Source organism: Anser cygnoides, chromosome 6 (assembly GCF_040182565.1).
Source record: "Anser cygnoides isolate HZ-2024a breed goose chromosome 6, Taihu_goose_T2T_genome, whole genome shotgun sequence".
Lineage (NCBI taxonomy): Eukaryota > Metazoa > Chordata > Aves > Anseriformes > Anatidae > Anser > Anser cygnoides.
In genome coordinates, this window is record NC_089878.1 from 8,900,279 (window position 1) to 8,919,057 (window position 18,779).

Genomic DNA, 18,779 nt, shown 5'->3' on the forward strand with positions numbered 1-18,779 from the left:
GCCCCTCTTCTCTTTTATGCCCACTCCTCCTTCCCACTCCCTGTGGCTCCCAGGGATGAGGCTTTCACCACGGGCACTGCATCAAGGCTGCAGGGGCCCTGCTGCCTGTGGGCTCCCGACTGGTTTGACGTCTGGGGGACACCGTGGGCCTGTTTTACTTCCATCCCACAAACCGTCTGTGCAAACCAAAGAAATCGCACAGTAATTTAATTTGACTCCATCTCATGTGGTTTGGGTCTGTCTGTGCAGGAGGAAACGCTGAGGGCATTGGCAAGGCAGCACAGAAGTGAATCTGACCCAGCGGTAGCACGGAGTCCCTGTCCACACGGAGTCTGGCATCAGCACAAGCTTTCAGCCTGCCCCTTAAAACTTCATCTCGAGGAAATAAAAAGAGATGTCTTGGCTCCGTTCTCCCCCAGCAAGCGTCCTGGCAATGGAGAAAAATCAGTAGGGGTTTTCCCTTCCCTTCATCTTTCCTGTTCTTCTTCTTTGGCACAAGCAGCCCTGGCAAATCCAGTTTATTTTTTCATTTTTTCATTCTTGGTGGTGCAGTCGAAGCACTAACTACTGCCACGGGAAACAAGCAGTGGTAGAACCCTGTGGGGACCTGGGGCCACCGGCGGATTGTGCAAGTCAGGAGAGTAAAGGAGCAATGCTTTCCATACTTAAAGGTACCACAAAACACACTGCTTTGGATGAAAGCATCCAAAGAGGTTTCTTATTGGATAAATGTTCATCTGTGTGATGAATATTTGTGCTTAGGTGTTTTTCAAAACCCTTGCAATTTCCCTTTTTTAAGAGTGGGGTAAAAGAAATTCATTATCTGTGTTTAAACATTTCTTCCAAAAGCACCTTTTGAAATGCAGGGCTGCATTTAGCTCTACCCCCTGGCTTCTAGGTAATGGTTGTATTGTGTTTTGTTTTATGCTTTTAAAAAAAATAATTTATACCAAATTAATCTCTTATGTTTCCATCTAGCCAGGAGATAATGAACTTGTATGATGGTCTTTTATGGTGTCTGTTAAATACTACTTTTGAAGCAAACTGTGCTAATGACACGGGTAATTAAACCTCACGCGTCAGGATATAAGATGACTGGTGGCAGGCTCCGGATGGCTTTATTCCCACTGTCCCTGGGCCAGTGTGGCTACGCACAGATGCCTGGAGCCAGTGTGGAGAAATGTAACATTTCTCTGGAGCAGTGAGCTTTAGAAGAAAGTTTAGGGTTAACAGGGGCTAAGACATACCCCTGATCTGTCCCAGTGTGCCAGATGCCTTGAGTAAAGGTCTGGGTGTCTCTATAAACCTTGGTTCCCTGAAATGTCAGTCTGGGTCCTGGCAAAGGGATGCTCCTGCCTAGAGCAATTCCTGCACGCTTTACTGCCACGAAACATCTTTGGCAGGGCCTTGAAATTAAAGGGTGGCTCTTTCCATGTGAATATTAAAGTCATCAGCTCTATTAGTCTATAGTAGCTGAAACAGTCTCTTTGGCCAAAATTAATGTTCACATTATACAGGCACTGACGGGCACCAGGAGCATCCGTGCGCAGGTCAGGGATCAGTTGGCCCTTTGCTGTCAAGAGCAGAGGGATGACAGTAATGAGAACTGGTGGAAAAATCTCACCCTGGATCTTCTTTTTTCTAGCTTCTTTGGCTGTAAAAAGAAAGTGGAGCTCACGGGTTTTTTTAATATTGCCTAGTAAATAGGTAGAGATTAATTCCTATCCCACAAAAGACAGAGCTTCAGCTTAAGAGAAGAGCAAGCAGATCATAAGCTGCTAGGGATGGGATACATGACTTGTTGGGGAAAGTGATAATGTTTCTTTCTTGACATTTGCACACTTTCCTCCTACCCCCAGCCTTCCTCCCCCAGATAGTTAAGACTGTTTAAGGGCAATTTGTGTCACCTATGTATGTCATTGACCTGTGCTTGCTAGCACTGTGGGGCATCTATATATAATATATATATGGGGCATACATGTACAAGCTTATTTTACACAGTTCAGACTAACACCACTCTGGCTGGGGGTATCTGTATCAAGTGGGCACTAAAGATAGCGTCATTTAATTGTCTGGAGCAAAGAGAAAAGCAATGAAAAAAGCAACCCAAGGGAAAAGATAAACTGTAGATAAGTTTATATTTTCTATTCTGAACAATAGATCAGAGACCTTCTGTAACAACTACATCAGCATTTATTGTGTCTCTGATCCAAAAGCTGTCTGATAAATTCTAGCTAATTTCCAGACTTGCTTTAGAATGAAGCAGTGATCTCTTCTGAACCTCTTTTATATGCTCATTTTTATTGTAAAGCTGTAAAGTAATTTCTTTTAAATTATTTTTATGATTTGCCTTCTAATGTCCTCCAGCATTATGCCTTCGCCCATCGCATTAACTGCCACCCCGGGCTGCCACCCTGCAGCGTAGTCCTGAATACTGAAAGGCAGCACCAGGCGGTGCCTCAGGAGTCCCAGGGCTGATGGAAGCTGTCACCCCTGTGCTACAGAAGGTGTGTAGCCCTGGTCGCCGTGTCCTCTGCAGGACTGGACGGCAGGCTTTCCCTGGCAAGGCCGTTCTGGCTGTATCTTTGAAGATACTGGCTGGAGTGGGAATTAGGCATGTAGATGCCTTGAGGCGTAATGTTCTTTTCTTTGTAATTGAGTCCTGCCCCAGCTGAAGCTGCTAGACACTGTCCTCATAAGAACTCAATAATATTTTCTAATAAAAATAGCTGCGGTTTTATCTTGTCATTATTTTATTACAAGTACTTGCAGCCAGCATTTTTAGACCATATTCTGCTTTATTTGCAAGAATTCATTATTAATGTTGGGTATTAACTCTTGCAATGTATTCCCCTAAAATATTTTGCCTTTCGTAGTTATATGCCCTACACCTTTAAACTGCCACTGTTTTTTCAGTCAACAAATCTAACCAAACCCTGCCTTCTGGTTGTGAGTCTTGTGCATCAGCCCCTGCTTCAGGAGCCAAGGGGGTTTGAGAGCTGTAGTGTGAGTGAGGCAAACCCAAAGCCCCAGAGGCACGGATGGGTGCAAACTCGCATCCTATCTGAGAATGAGGTGGTAGGGTCAGCTCTTCCTTGTCCTGCCAGGCAGAAAGATGGGATGTAGAAGGGAAAGACTTACCCAGTTTGCCAGGGACAGACATGAGCTTCCCCTGAAATGAACCAGTGGGTCATGGCCTTCGTTCTAAGCCCCAAGCCTGCAAGCTGAATGTTGGCAATGCCGTGTCAACCACCTCTGAAGGGTTGAAGTCTAAAAACCAGCAAAACAAGATGCTCTCCTTCCTCCCACTCCCACACAGTTTCTGCATACTGTTACAGGGGATTCTTCAACACTAGGAAAAAAAAGGAAAAAAGAAGGAGCCCTTTCAAGGACTTTGTTAATGGCCCAGGGACTGAGCTATGCCCCAGGAGACAGAGCTGTCGTTCTTACACAAGAGCTGCAAAGGCTGCTGGAAAAGCACATGTACCCAAGAATATATTCATTATGGCTTTATTAAGCTCTATGCTCATATGCTGAAAGGTTAGGACAGAGTTGTACTAGTTGTGATTTTTTATCCCTTTTTCCCCTTCCTCCCACCTGTTTTTCCACATTGTAACCTGGAGTTCCTGGTGCCCACCAGCCCGGTGAACTTTAGAAAGTAGAAAAAGTGATCCTGTGTCAAACAGAAAAAATCACCTTTCCCCCAATGGGAACGGCTGAGGATCTCCTGTAAGAGAGTGTTGGTTCAGTGAAGAAATAGTTGCTGTGGTTTTATAATATTTTGTTGGGAGAAGGGAGACGCAGCCCAGTGACACATCTCTAGGGACATGCAGCCTAATTAACCCCACGTCATTCATGCCATCTGCTGAGCTGCAAAGGCACTGAAGCATTTTTATTTCCTCCTTCATGTTGCTTTGCAGAATTCATGGAGCCTCTTTGGACCAGGTGCTCTCTGGTGCTGGGGCTGGCAGTATGATAGCACAAGCCTCCACCTTATGGCTACAAGCCCAGGGAGAGGTGTGCAGTAGTTTTCTTCAGCTGTATAAGTAAGAGAGAAGTTACATATTACAAAATCAGACTGCTGGATGTTGTGAAGGTTGTGTCACTTTGTGATGAAGCCAGTTCTTCTCTCAGGAAGGGAGGGCAGGATTTCTGAAGTGCTGAGCAAGGTCATACATAACATCTTGTACTGGTGGCCGTTCACAGAGCTGTGTTTGTGCTTCTGGTACCCTCTGCATGCAGAACCCTTGGAAACTCCCGGAGAAAACGGGACACCTGTGGATTGGGATACTCGAGGATGAAATCAGCGTAGGGTGCAGAGGCTGGAAGACAAGAACTTTGCATAACGTGATGTTAATTTTGTTTGCAGTGTTCTTTGCACACAGCGTAGTGTCAGGTTGATGAACCAGAAGTTTCACCTTCTCAAGTTTAACTCAGAAGACTTGAACTCAGTGTAATCAAGTATAAGCTTTCTCAGCTCTCACCAGCGAAGAGTAGACATTCACATCTCAATCTTGTTATCAGCCGTCTCTGATCGGATCAGTGACCTGTGGCCAGGTGTCCCAGAGAGGTAGTATATAACTAGAAAACACTTTTCTTCCCTTCATTGTGCTGCTGTTTAACCAGTATAGCAAAAGGAGAAGCAGTTTGAAATGCTTTAGGCTGTTTTGTCATCATCAGTGGTGGCAATAAGATACCTACTGGGAAAAAAAATGGGTTAGGGGGACACTAAAAAGCCACGTGCTAGAGGAGAGTTTCTCTTTTGGAGCATGGTAGTTTGGCCCCAGTGCCATGTCCCTAGGCTCAGGAGGGGCCCCAGTGCCATATCCCTAGGCTCAGGAGGATTAGCCTTAGAGACTTGCTATTTATCTTTGTGTGTCTCACGAGCATTTTTAAGTAGAATTAGTGCTGTGGCTGCTTCCAACAATGGGTCTTGGTTGCGTGGAGCTAAGGGAGGGATGGGAGCTCCAGTTTTGGGAATGCAGTCTTGTTTCCAGCTGAAGTTTAGGAAGCAGAGTGTGTTTCCTGAAGCTGTTACTTCAGTAGATAATGACCAGGTCTCACCCAACTGAAGCCTCCTCGTGCCTCAGCAGCTGCCTTCCCTTCCCGGGAAATGATGAATTGAGTAATCTGTGTTTCTGTGCTGCTGGCTGCGAGGTTGTAAATCGCACGCGTGTGCTCCCAGAAATATGAGATCCCACATTGGTTTTTAAAGAACTGCCGCAACAGTAATGCTGATAAAATCTGCCTCTCGCAGGGAGCGCGCGCTGAACCACAGTCTGTGCTCAGACAGGCCCATGCATCAGCGGGTGACGAGCGCACGCGTCCGACGGCAGACGCTTCCCTTTAAGGGCTGCTGAGCCAAGTGAAATATCTCTCCCCGAGACATTTTGCGGTAGGTTGGCGTGTTACTGTACGTGAACTATCGCCAAGGCGGTTGCAGGCAAACAGGAGCCATTTAGAAATGAAATGGGAATGAAACAAATCATAGAAACAAAGGCTTTCTGATTCAAAAGGATGCCTTTGTCTCTCGGCCCTGAGCATCACCGCGGATCGAGTCGGTAGCTGCTGCGTTGTCCATCTTCTTGCTTGGTTTGGCACCAGTCGAGACCCGAGGTCAGAAATTCACATCAGCAAAGCCGCAGACGTAGCAGTGCAAGAGCAGCAAGCTCGTTTTTATCACCCTCAGCAGCGACTTAGTGGGAAGTCGGCAATGTCTGCCTCTCAAGGCAGAGGCTCGGCTTCTGAACGCGTGCCTCGTGCTGACAGCTGGGCTTCTCTGGCAGGAATAGTGAGCCTCGCTGCCTCCCTCTTGTCCTCCGGGGGCCATGCTCTCCACTCATAACTGCACAGTGATGAGAGGTGGGGGCATTTCAGCGACTTCCAAAGGCTTGTTTTTTTTTGTTTCATTGGTTAGGGAAAACCCTGCAAGATGTTGTACTGGTATAACTGGGGGAACTGGGAAGGGTTTGCCATGTCATCCTGGTGCCAGCAAGAGGACCAAATACCGACAAGAACCCAAAGAGAAAACACGAGGAGTGCTTAGCCCTGGAAGCCCCTCTCCTGGGATTGGCAGCTGCCTGCGTGCTGCCTGGCAGTAGCCCATTCCTGCTGGAAGTGCTCTCTATTTGAAATGAGCTCCTCTTCCAGAGTCGCCCATTTGGGTTTCCTGTTCATGGCTACCTCCAATTTTGTCGATGTGCCTGGTCTCCTGGGTGCTAAATGCCCTGTCGTTCCTGCCTGCAGTCTAGCCAGGGCAGATTTGTGTTCCACAGGGAAGTGAAAGGCAGCAGGAACCCAAAAGTGGGGATGCCATTTCACTCTTGGGCTGTTAGAACCGTATTTGAGAGCTGCTGATCTAGAAGAGAGCCCATCTCCATTTTGGAGGTTTGCAGGAGCCCTGACCTGGGCTCTGCTTTTGCTGGAGAGGGTGTTGTGGGCTGGCAGCTGTAACAGGGCACACCTGGCAGCGGGGGGAAAGGTCCCCTCCTGGCATTCATTTCTGAAGAAAGACTTTTCAGAAATGAAAAAATAAAAGTAGCAGCAAAGAGAATTGGCTCCAGCCACCACAGTCACCACAAAGCTCTTTGTAGCTGGGCTGCAGCTAAGGGAGGAGCGTGGGACCTGGACTAACAGGGAAAGGGAGGTGACACCATACTCTGGGGGCTGCACAGGGTTGTTGTTTGCACGGGAGGCTTGGCCTCACCTCATTCCTCTGGGAAGCCACAGTTCGTGGTGCGATCTTGAACAAGGCCTCCCAGAGGCTGGCTGTCACCACCCAAGCATGGCTGGAGTCCTCCTGCTGCGTCAGTCCCCCGAGGAGAAGCCCAGGCAGCCTCTTAAATGCTGATTTGGCGATACAGTCCGGAGGGGGACTGAAGGAGCCCAACAAACCCTTTGCCTGCCTTAGCAGCGCAGGGTGGAGCATGGCAGCAGCCCGTGCCCTCTCACACACCATCGCCCGCCCCGTCTGACTGCTGGAGAAGCCACCGTAGCACTGCTAGAGGGAAAAGTGACAAAGCCCCCATCGTAATGTGGCTTTTTCGAGCTCTCTGAATGACGGAAAACACCTGACATCCTGCGCTGGGGAAGGCTGCCTCACTCTTTCAGCATTCTGACAGGGGCATTAAAATGTATTTATAACAGCTGGGGATGGCTTGCCCTGAGGAGTGAACTTAATTCTTAGTCTGCCAGGCACTCCGTTGTGAGTGACAGTGATTTGTCCCCTGTGTGTTCATTCTCCTCCTTGCCCTCTTGCGTTCCCCTCGCGTTTTATAAAGCTGTATTTGACAGTCTAATTTCATATAACTAATAACATTATGTAGTGAAATGAGCTTGAATGTCCATTTCTCTGTTCAGCGCTGAACTGCTTGATGAACACTGGTCTTCCCACCTCTCCTGTAGAGTCATTGCCATGGTTAAGTTTTCTGATCTCCCTTTAAAACAAATATTTGGATGAAAGAAGCGCTTCGACTTCTTTCTTCCGTGCGACTGAGCCAGGGATGTGCCTCACACAGCTGAGAGAGGCGTGAGCTTTGGTGACAAGCTGCAACAAGTAACTAAACACAAAGCTAACCTAAAATTGGTTATTTTAATTTTTCAGGTAGAAATCTTGACAGTACACCACAACCCTACCAGATCTCGACGTGTGAACAAAATAAGTGCAGAAACCCACTGAAAGCAGAGAGAGGGCTGATGCTGGCTTTGACAGACAGCAGGCTGTGCCTCTACAGCTTCTGGTCATTCCTGGTCACCCCATCCTGCAGCCACAGAGATCTGGAGTGTTTTACGCAGGTGAGAGCGACCTTTCTTTACTCGGATGTGTGGTGTTACAGCCCCTGGGGAGCACAGGAACAGCTGCAGCAATACAGAGCTTCAGGTTGGTGTGGGATGCCCGAGACAAGTGACACTTCTGGTTTCCTAATTTAGAGGGATTTTCTTAATAAGACTCACCAGGAGGTTTGTTGCTGAGGATATATATTCCACACAGGCTGTAACTGCAAGAATATGAGTAATGGTTTTTGTAACAGCTTTTTAAAAAGATTTTGCTCTTGGCCACCAAAATACCTTGGGGCAGTCCATTCCACTGACTGAGTCTATGGGGAGAAATTTTCTTTCAGTAGCTCATCTTAATATAGCAGGGAGATGAATCTCCTTCGTATTGTGTGGAAAAGGTGCTAGCAAGAGCATATGTGTCATCATCAACTTCTTTATCCTGCTCTTGATGCTCTAAACCTCTATCATTCCCTTATTGTCCTCTTTAGAAATCCCATCTGCATCCACTGTCCCTGCAAGGAAGTTTCAAATGCAGGTCAATTCTGAGGAATCAGAACTTGCCAGACTCATTTTGAAGCTAATGCTTTTAAAATCCACCCCTTCCCCCACACTTTTTTTTTAAATCCCCGAATCTTTACTTTTCTCATCACATTGCACCTATGAATAATTTGTTTTGATCAAATCTTCCATCAAATTCTTTTCAGCTAGGTGCAACAAAGCTCTTTGAGTGAAAAATGCATCTTTTACAATGTAACCTTGGCCCCTGGCCTCATTGTTTCCCAGCCTGGCTCAGCCATGGTTTCTGAATGTTAGCGTGGATTTTCCTGACAAAATACAGAGAGGAGACACAGCTCAAAGTTGGCAGCCTCACAGACCTCTTCCATTCAACAGAGCAGGGCAAATGACTCTGCTTATTACCTGTTTTGCAGGATATCATGGCACATCCTTCAGAAATGGGAGAAAGATATGGTTTTCTGCTCATTGCCTGTACCTTGCCATGAGAACACAAAGGGCTGTGGCTGGTAACTGTGCAGCGTGCCTTGCTCACCTGTCCCATCTCAGCATATGCAGACACACTTGGATATCCACACTTGGATATGCGAGGTGGGTTAGCCCTAGGCTTGTGTACAGCATGTGATAAAGAGAATTAAAAGCATGGAGGAGGGGATAGATGGGAGCACCCCAGCAGCAAAGCCATTTGCCCTCTGCCTTGGCCTTTGCTCCTTGTCCATGTGGGCTGAGACTCAGAGAGAAGTGGTGGTCCCATCTGATGTCTTCAACCACCCCTGCTCTATGGCTTGTTTATAGCCACAAAGAGGGTGAAATGAATTTGGGATATAGCTGCAGTCGCCAGCACTGGTTTCTCCTGAGCCACAAGACACTGGATGTTTCCTGCTCATCGAGGGATTGAAAGGAATGGGGATAATAGCTCCTCAGTGGAATTTGGGCACGATCTGCCTGTATGTTGTCCATCCTCTGCAATGCAATAAAAATGGCTTTAACTGAGAAAGAAGATCCCATTTGCTAGGCATTCTCTAAACAAGTACCTGCTCCTGCACCTGGAGATTTACAAGTAGCCCAAGGACAGAAGGGGGAGAAACTACCCCAGTTTATGGTGAGGAAGCAGAATCCTAGCAAGAACAAATGTTAGTTTTAATAATTAATATAGCCATGTGGAGTAATTATAAAGATGGCAAGTGCTAGACTGTGAAGAGGTTACTTTCTGATGTTTCCACTGACATCAGTTCTTTTGGCTGGCCTCAAAATCACAGTTTATACGGCCTAAATTAGCAGAATTGAGCTGCAAAACTGAGAAAAGCTGCAGATTTTTTTTTTTTCCATTCTAGTATTCTCTATAAAGTTGGCTCAATGGTTTTTTCCTCTCACGTTCATTAATATACATTCTAAATGCTTAATTTAGAAACAGACACAGTCCTTGATCACTGTCCTGTTTACATTTCAACATTGCACTTGGAGCAAAGGGACCCCTCCTGTACTTGTTCTCCCTCCTCCCCTCTCCAAGCTTTGTCACCCTCCTTTGGGATCTCTTTTCAAAAGATCAAGAGTAGAGAAAAGGCTTCAGATGCCATAAATATTGCAGGAACCAGTGTTCATCAGAGAACGGCCTCCTTCAAGATCAATATGTCTTCCTGAGGGGGCATTCGGTCCTTCAAAGTAAACAAGCTGGGAACGTTAATTCAAATGCTCTTATACTAAATGCATATACATGAATTAGCCTGTGTGGCTGTGATAAATAAGTGTTATATAAGTGAGGTATAAAACAAACCACACATGTGAGAAAAAGCAGACTCTGCAAATTCAGTAGGCACAAGCCAATTTCTACTGTAGATCTGATGACCAAGATAATTTTGTTAAGGGGATAAAGAGAAGTTCTCTTAACCTTTGTGAATAGATTGATCTGGGCTATCAGAATCTTCTCCTGAGAGAAGGAAGCCATTATGCTGACGTGTAAGTCAGGATATTTGGCAAAATGTGCAGAATTTGCATTTTGCAGTCTGTCATTGTCTGTGTTTGGAAATGTGGTTGTTTCTCGGAGGGAGGATGGAGATGGGGTTACCTCAAGGAGGGAAGGAAGAGCCTATGTGTCTTTATTTCTTTCTGTGCCACAAATGGAAAACTGGCTCAGACTGAAGTTGGGATTTTTGAGCAGGTTTTTAGGCTGCCAGTCCTCCTGTGTGACTGCCCTGTGATCGGAACAGGAGCCTGGCATAAAGACTTGGCTTGAATTGGAGTTGGGCTGTATCTTTTGATTCTTTCATGATTGTAATAGCAACTTCCTTCCTCCTGGGGTCACAAAGTACCAGGACAAACGAAACTTGTTGGAGAAGGCATCCACGGAAATTCAGGAAAATCAGAATGATCCTGAATGGACTATTTGGGCCTGTTTGTGTTCAGGGTGGTGCGTGTCCCTCAGTGAAACCCCAGTCTCCTGCAGCTCTGGAGGAGGTAAGTGTTCTTAGGCTCCGTGTTGTTAACCCTAGATAATTGTTTCAAGAAATTGCCTCCCTTCTAAAGTATTACAAGGGAGAAAACAAAGAGAAATGTTTTGGTAGGGACAATAGGTCAGTCAGAAAAAAAATGTTATTAATTATGACACATTAAAAAAAAATAAACATTTTAGACATGAATCTAAATGAGTATGGGAATTAGCAAGAAAATAGCTTTGTGGCCATTACTTCAGATCAGGCACAGCTGTTTATTAAAAAAACCTCACTTCATATGTTAGAAAACATGCTGGCTGGTGGCTAAAGGATGGGGCAAGAGGGGTATTTGTTGTTGTTGTTGCTGGTTTTTTTTTTTTTTTTTTTACACTGCTGTGGTCTGTGCCTTTTTTGGCACCCCTAGATTTACTTAATGAGCCACTAAAATGGGAGTTTCAATTCATCTTAACTCTACCTTTAAACTAATAGGCTGAAATCTCCAAGAAGCTTTCTTCTGGTGTTTCCAGTTCGGGGCTGTAACTCTCTGAAAGGAAGACTAAGTGGATGTGAAGCTGCTAGCCAGGAGAGTCAGTTTTCATGTGGACATTCTGGTCCTGACATGCAACGGATACAATTCAAAGGAACTTCATACAGGAGGGATAGAGGAACAAGCGGTAAATCCAGAAGGTCTGGTAAAGCTGCTGTGAGTTATTCTTTGGCCTTGGGCAGCTCCACAATATTGATGTGCATTTTGTCCATGGCCTTCCATCTCACAGATCCATCTGCACTGCCTACTGTGATGGGGATAATAAAGGCTCCTTGGACATTTCCCAGGGTCTGTGATACAAAAAGGCAAACACTCCTTCTCTCCATCAGCCTCGTTCGACACCAGTTTGTTGGAATCGGTCTGTTTGTTTAGACTGTGTCCACTCTGCTTCTGAAAACGTTTGACAGTAGTGTTCCGCTGAAGAGTGTAGAAACAGCCGTGTGTGCAGAATATGTGGAGGAGTATCAATTCAGACTAAAATCAGTATAATTACATATATTTCAATCAAGAACTCAGAAAATATTTGCAGTGTTGTAAAAAGGTGGGAGGGGATATTTGACTAGCTTTTGGACTTACTGAATGGACATATTTTACACTCTCTATGTGTATCTCTGGGAGATCGCTTGCCGAATTTACATCGTTCTCCTGCAAATAAGCCTTGAGACAAATTAAAATAAAGTAAAAGCATCCAAACAACCTGGAAGGGAGGTGTCTACTGCACAACTTATTGTGCAGGATAAGCATACATGTCTCGCCAAGCAGTGCACCATCATTTGTTCTTTTGTTAACTCTAGCTCTTATTCTGTAATCACTGTTTTACTTTAATGAAAGCCCTTGATAGCTGCAATTCTTCCTTCCCAAATCAAATTTTGATCCAAAGCCTCCTGTAGTCAATGCAAAAACTCTTGCTGACTTCAAGGGTTTTGAGTCAGACATTAGTGAGTTTTCTAGACACAGAGAAAAGCAGTTACAGCTTCTCCATCCCACTCTTCTCCCATTCTTTCTCTTGGCTTTCATGGTGATGAGCCTGCAGGTGCTTTTCTGATGTGATTTTTTCTTTTCAGAGGAGGAATTCCCTGTGCTCCATCCAAGGACAAAGAAACATGACATGTCCGTATGGTCAGTGCTGGCATGGAAAGCCAACTCTACCTGAGCAATGGGCTAATAAAATGCAAGCCACCTGCCTGGAAGCTGTGAAACAGGTTAGGCTGGGTTTGTGCCCAAGTCATTTAATTTGCTGCTAAAAATCTGTTCCTCAGGTTTAGCAGAGCAGTGGGTTACTGATATCAGTCCAGCAGGGAGCACATCAGGCTGCTGAAGGCAAAATGAGGCTTTGGAGAGCCTGAAAGCTTGATGACAACAGGCCAGATCCCCACCTGGATTAGCTCTGCACAATGCTGCCCTCAAAAGTTAGTTTTGTCTTTTCAGTTTGGGATTTTCAGTCTATAGAGAGCTGGGCTCACCCAGTCCTCTGAGGCTATGTAATCCAGGCCATTGCTTGACAAATGGGACAGAGGAAAAAAAATGCAGCAAAGGGTTTCCTGGAACTTCACATTCTTTTGTAGTTCTGGTTTCTTCAGTTGGCTCCTGCTACCTCAGTGCTGTGACTACAGGTGTGGGAGACACAAGCAGGCAGGCTGCAATTTAAAAGGTTAGCTGCAGAAAGAGGTGCTGGTGTATGGACAAGCAGAAGCCAACACTAAAAAAGGTCAGCTATTTAAATGGCCTGATTTAAATAAGGCACACGTCAGGCTGTACTGCCCCCAGAGGAGATTCCTTGTGTGGGTTTATGAACTCTGGGAAAGGGGCCAAGTTAGCCCTAATTATATTTTGTTTAATCAGCTCTTTAAATAGCGAACTGTTTTCTTGGCTCTCTTCCCCCAGCGAGATCACATCTTTATACTCTTGACCTTTTTATTTTATGCAAGAGGCTCTCTTGTTGGTTTGGACCATACTTCTGAATCCAGACAAGTCAGCTGCACTTAGCTTGCTCTTACATCACCTCTCTTCTTGGAGGAGAGAAAGCCCAAGGTTATTTATTTCCCGTGTTCTCACTATTCAAAAATACAGAATTTCATTTTTTTCCCATTTTCACTATGCAAACTCAGGAAGGCCCTCTGGATTAAAGGGCAGTATGTCTAAAGTTGTAAGATAAGTAGATTTCCAAACAACACCAGGAACATCCCATATCTTTCGCTTTGAGCATTATTTGGAGAAAACCACAGCTCAACTATGTTCAAATTAAGTATTACGCCTCCCTTCCAAAGCTTCATCCAGCTGTGAAGAAATGACAGGAGAGCAAAGGACTTAACTCTCTGAGAGGTCCATGAAGTGTGCTTCATGGGAGTGTTCTCCACCATGAATACTGAGTTCCACCCAAATTTGGAAGGGTCTAGAGGTATACTGGTTGAAGAATAGAAGACTGAAGTGATGTTCTTGCCTTTTCCACTCCCTGGTTTGGGAAAAAGTCAGACCTGGGCCCTATGTAACTTTCTTTCCAAAGAGCTTAATATTGCAGGTTTTATTATGGAACCCACCCACTGGCAGATAGAGATCTTCGTGTTATATCTTCGTGTTTGGAAGATGGAGACAGTCCTATCACTGTTGTTGTAATTTCCTTCAGAGTATTTCTAAGCATTTCAGTTACTTCTCAAGAGCTTGGAACACAATTTAATAACAATTGTGGATTTAACAAGAACAAGAAACTACAGAACAGCAGCCAGGTGGATTTTAATCTGGTACTTCAGTTTATCTTATAGCTGGACTCTTGCTTAGCATTTGGAAGTGTTAGCAATGGCCTTTTAGATCTTTTGCCCTTGTCTGGGAGCAGTTCCTCTGGCTTTCCCTCTTTAAAAGACACATCCTTACAACAATTTAGTCCTCAAACCGCCCATCTCATCTGGTTTTTAGTCCTCAAACCACCCAAAGAGATCTTTGCTATCTCACCTCTGTTTTGATGTGCTTCTGGTTACAGAAATTTTGAAAATAGTGTTGTCAGAAAAAGCCAACTACCACCATTGATGCTGTGGAAACATGTCCAGCCAAACTGTGCCCTGCCCTCCCTCTGCTGCCTTCTCGGCATTGCATGGGGGCGGGGAGGTCAGGCTGGTCTCTGGGAAGGCCACCACTCAGACTGCTCTTCTCTCTGTGAGCTCCTTGCTGGACTCAGCAGCTCACGTGCATTAAATCTTCCCCTCCGCAGTGCTGCAGGATGCTGAGTGGGGCGGTTTTGCCTCTGCTCTGGCAGCAGGGTGGGATTCTGCTGTCTCAGGAGGGGAGGCCAGAGCTTGCTTGTGCACCAAAGCGATGCATGGCCTGAGAAGTAACCAGGCTTTTGAAGAGGAATGAGCATCGCCATTTGAATGTCAGGACACTGAGGTGCTCGTGGTACAAGTGCTGCTTTCTCAGTTCAGAGATCTAGGGTCTGCCATACAGAACAGCCAGTAAGGCATCTGGGAGCAGAGGGGCCGTACATACCCGGTACTTGGCCGGAAGGCCCTCATTTCCCCCTGTGCTTCCAAGGGGGAGCAGAAAGCTGAGAAGTGCAGCAGTGGCCTCCTTTCCTAGGCAATCACTGCCACTGCCTTTCTTCTCCTTTCTCCCTGCCCTTCCTCTCGTGCTGATGGGCACCTTTGGGAGGCATCTCAGGGAAAGGCAGTATTGTTCCCACAGGATTGGTAAATGCAGCTTTCCTAAGGGAGATGTCTGTAATTATTCAGTGTGCCCTGGCAGCCAGGAGGGCCAACCATATCCTGGGGTGCATCAAGCACGGCATCGCTAGTCGGTCGAGGGAAGGGATTGTCCCGCTCTACTCTGCGCTGGTGCGGCCTCACCTCGAGTACTGTGTGCAGTTCTGGGCACCACAGCACAAAAAGGGCGTGAAAGTGTTGGAGAGTGTCCAGAGGAGGGCAACGAAGATGGTGAAGGGCCTAGAGGGGAAGATGTATGAGGAGCGGCTGAGGTCACTGGGCCTGTTCAGCCTGGAGAAGAGGAGGGTGAGGGGGGACCTCATCGCAGTCTACAACTTCCTCGTGAGAGGGAGTGGAGAGGCAGGTGACCTGTTCTCCGTTATCACCAGTGACAGGACCCACGGGAACGGTGTTAAGCTGAGGCAGGGGAAGTTTAGGCTGGACATCAGGAAGAGGTTCTTCACCGAGAAAGCGGTTGCACACTGGAACAGGCTCCCCAGTGAAGTAGTCACTGCACCAAGCCTGTCTGAATTTAAGAAGCGTTTGGACTGTGCGCTTAGTCACATGGTCTAAACTTTTGGGCAGACCTGTGTGGTGCCAGGAGTTGGACTTGATGATCCTTATGGGTCCCTTCCAACTCGGGATATTCTGTGATTCTATGATTCTATGATTCTATTCAGTACCACGTGCCCCCGTCCCCTTGCCTGTGCACATCCCATTTGCACTCTGCTCCTGAGGGGACAGACGGGCGGAGTGGAAGGGACAAAGCAGCACCAATCTGTACTTCAGCAAGAATAGTGGAAAACAAAACCAGCCTGCACTGAAGGGGTCTCCAGGCAGGGGAGGGAAGTATTAGTAAAAACCATCAGCTTTGGAAAACAGCAGAGTTCCCCAGCACCACACATTCCCTTCCCTGTGTCTCCATGTCCCAGAGGAAAGCGGCTCCACAAGGCTGAGCCTGACTGCGCCAGGCCTTCCTCTCCCTCCTCAGCAAGGCAGGGCAGGCTCCAGAATTAGTTATGCATCTGACTGTGCCTCTAATAAACTAAATGTAATTAAAAAATAGAGCAGGGCCATTGCATTTTAACAGCTTGGAGCTTTCCCTGTGGAAGGATCAGCAAACAGTGAAGGAATATGAAGATTCAGCTCCCTGGCACCTGCTGGGCAGCCTCTGTCAAGATTAACAGCATCTCGCCAGGTTATTAGAGTGAACATGAATACTTTGGAGGCTCTGTGGGTAGTTATGGTATCACGTTTTATTATCTTCCACTGAAATGAAATTACTTATTGTAATTGCTTGTCAGTCACAGGCCAACAAATCTGACAAAGGGAAGCTTTTGTGAGCGGGGAGTGGGAGACAGGAGGGAGAACATGGACTGAGCCAAATTCTGCTCTCATTTTTTTGTGGAAAGTGGAGAGAAAATATAAACAGGGAGGGAGGGGAAGGGGGTCTGTTCGTTTCTTTACATGGTGAGCCGAGACAATTCTGACCAAATGACCTACATTGAGCAAGTGTCTGTGGGAGCTGGGAAGGGAAAGAGCGAGCTAACCCCGGGCTGTGTGTTAGGTTGGGTGGGAGTGGCTGCTTTGTGGGGAGTGCATCAGCCATGGCAGCCCAGCAGAGTTTCTTGACAACATCAAATATTGTGTCTCTTGGAGGCACTGCTGCGGTTCGATGCTGGGGGAACACCAAGCAGCAGGAGGGGTACGCCTCGCATGTTGCAGAAATCCGAGTCAGACAAGAAAATGATCCATTTGGATTCGCTTTTGGATGGCTCGGTCCATCCAGTTAGACTTAAAGGAGGGAACAGCAACTGGGAGCAAAGGTATTGGAGGCAAAAGGGAGAGCCGGGGAGCGATGCAGGTATTTGGGAGTGAAGATTGCTGCTCCAGCAGATCCACGCGCTCCCTTGAAAATAGCTCAGGAAGCCAAGATTGCAGGAGCCCAGTAATCACACATTATCTGTTATGGTGCAAGGGAGAGATGCGATCATTTTAGCTGCAGGCAGTCAGCAGTTCCAGCCCTACCTGGAGAGCAGAGCTTGCTGCAGCTGTCGAGGCAGCAGTCACCTTTGCCATGAGAAAAGCATCTCCAGTACTTGCCCCAGCAGAAGGCAAAGGCCTCAAGGTGCAGTTAAGATGAAAATGTGCTGCTGTCAAGGCTGGTGGCCACAGTGCTAGCCATTTGCCAAGAAATTGCATAAATCTGCCAAGTAAGTAACCGTGTTACTCCAGCCTTTTGAAATCGTTATAGTGATTTCTAATTTGTTGTGACAAAAAATAATAATTTGGAGGGACGAAATAAAGACAGGCCCTCCCTCCAAATCTCCAAGTAAAAGGGTGACTTTGAAAGGGCCCTGTGTCTTGTGTGCCAGCAGTAGCCACAGAAAAGGGTTAGGCCACAGGAACAAGGCAGTCATTTAGTACTTCCTGAGTCTTCATACTGTTTTTTGCCTTTTGCAGCTTCGACTTCCAAGTCAGAAGCATTGTGGTTTTGCACTGATGATGATGATATACCACTGCTTTATCCAGTCACTGTTGGAATCTGTTTCAATTGTAGGATCCATAGCCTTCTGTGGTATTTGAAGTACGTCTCAGTACGTCTCTATTTATTCTAAACTTGTTACTTCCTGACTTCATTTGATGCCTTTCAATTCCTTCTGCTGTGGCTTATGCTACTCTCAAAGGTAGCAATGGTCACCTAACTCTTGAACCAGTTTTAACCATGGGAAATGGCCGCTTCTGGCTTCTTCACATGCATAGAAGCAAAACATAGCGGTGCACCTCACAGACCATGTTGGAAGTCCAGCATCACGTAGATCACCAGCCCAGATGGTTCTTCTGTGCCACAGTTGAAGGATACAGTCCTGCATTTACAGAAATGTACATGTACTAGATGCTGTTCCAGAAGCAATGTTCCAGAAGCTCTTTAATTATTGTTTTGTCTACTGTATTTAATTTCCTAGTGCATGAATCCCTGTCTTGAGATAGTTTTTGTTATGTAATTGCTGTTAACGATTAGAGCTCAGCATTAATTAAACAGATCAGTTTTCATTCTCAGACATTTTAGTTAAGATGCCTTTAGGCTATTAGACTTGGAGGGGGTTCTTTTTTTTTTTTTTTTCTTAAAGCATGTCTTCATTAGAGCTTATGTTTCTTTTATCTGCAGATGAGGCTTCTCTGCTTTGCACTGCAACACCAACCAGAGTACTATCACGTTTCCCCTCCCCCCCCCCAGCAGAAACTAAGCTCCAGTATTTTATTAGAGACATAAAGGGTGCCTAGTGATACAGTTACAGCTCATACATTTGTTATTTTGGTTCCTGCCCTACTGGCTGATTTTTGAATTATGAATGATAGTAGGATATCGACATACCAATTTTACATCTTAATCTTAAAACTAGCTGTATGACATGCACTGGTGTCTTTGGCTGAGCTCTATTGTTTAACAACATCACCTCCTCCTTTTAAGTTTATTCTATGATAAAGCCTCTAAATGGACTGCATATAGTAACAATTGCAATTTGTTTTTTTAAATAAAAACAGAGGAAGTCATTGCAGATGTTTGGATGTCATGTATAACACAATATGAAAAATGTCCTTTGATAACACCTACTCGCTCCGTGTGAGCATGTGACTTGCATGTGAGCTACAGCAGGCCCTGATGAAGGTCGTGCAATTCTGATATAAAGTGGTGGTAAATCCGTCACACTCCTATGTTCCTGTAGTTAATTATCTTCATCGCTGAAATTGTGAATCTTATTTTGAATCAGAGCCCCTATACATTTTCAATTTTTTGGTCCCTGAGTCTTGTAATTTCTCTGA

General features: G+C 45.9%; 1 protein-coding gene across 1 annotated transcript in view; it reads left to right on the top strand.

The window, feature by feature from the left end:
• The window catches only part of CPS1 (carbamoyl-phosphate synthase 1), a 142,741-nt gene extending 134,740 nt beyond the window's left edge, over positions 1-8,001 (top strand). Inside the window, exon 39 of the mRNA XM_066999293.1 lies at positions 7,604-8,001. Within this exon, the coding sequence (XP_066855394.1) occupies positions 7,604-7,678 (75 nt within the window). The 3' untranslated portion in view covers positions 7,679-8,001. The remainder of the gene's footprint in view (positions 1-7,603) is intronic.
• Positions 8,002-18,779: the final 10,778 nt, after the last annotated feature.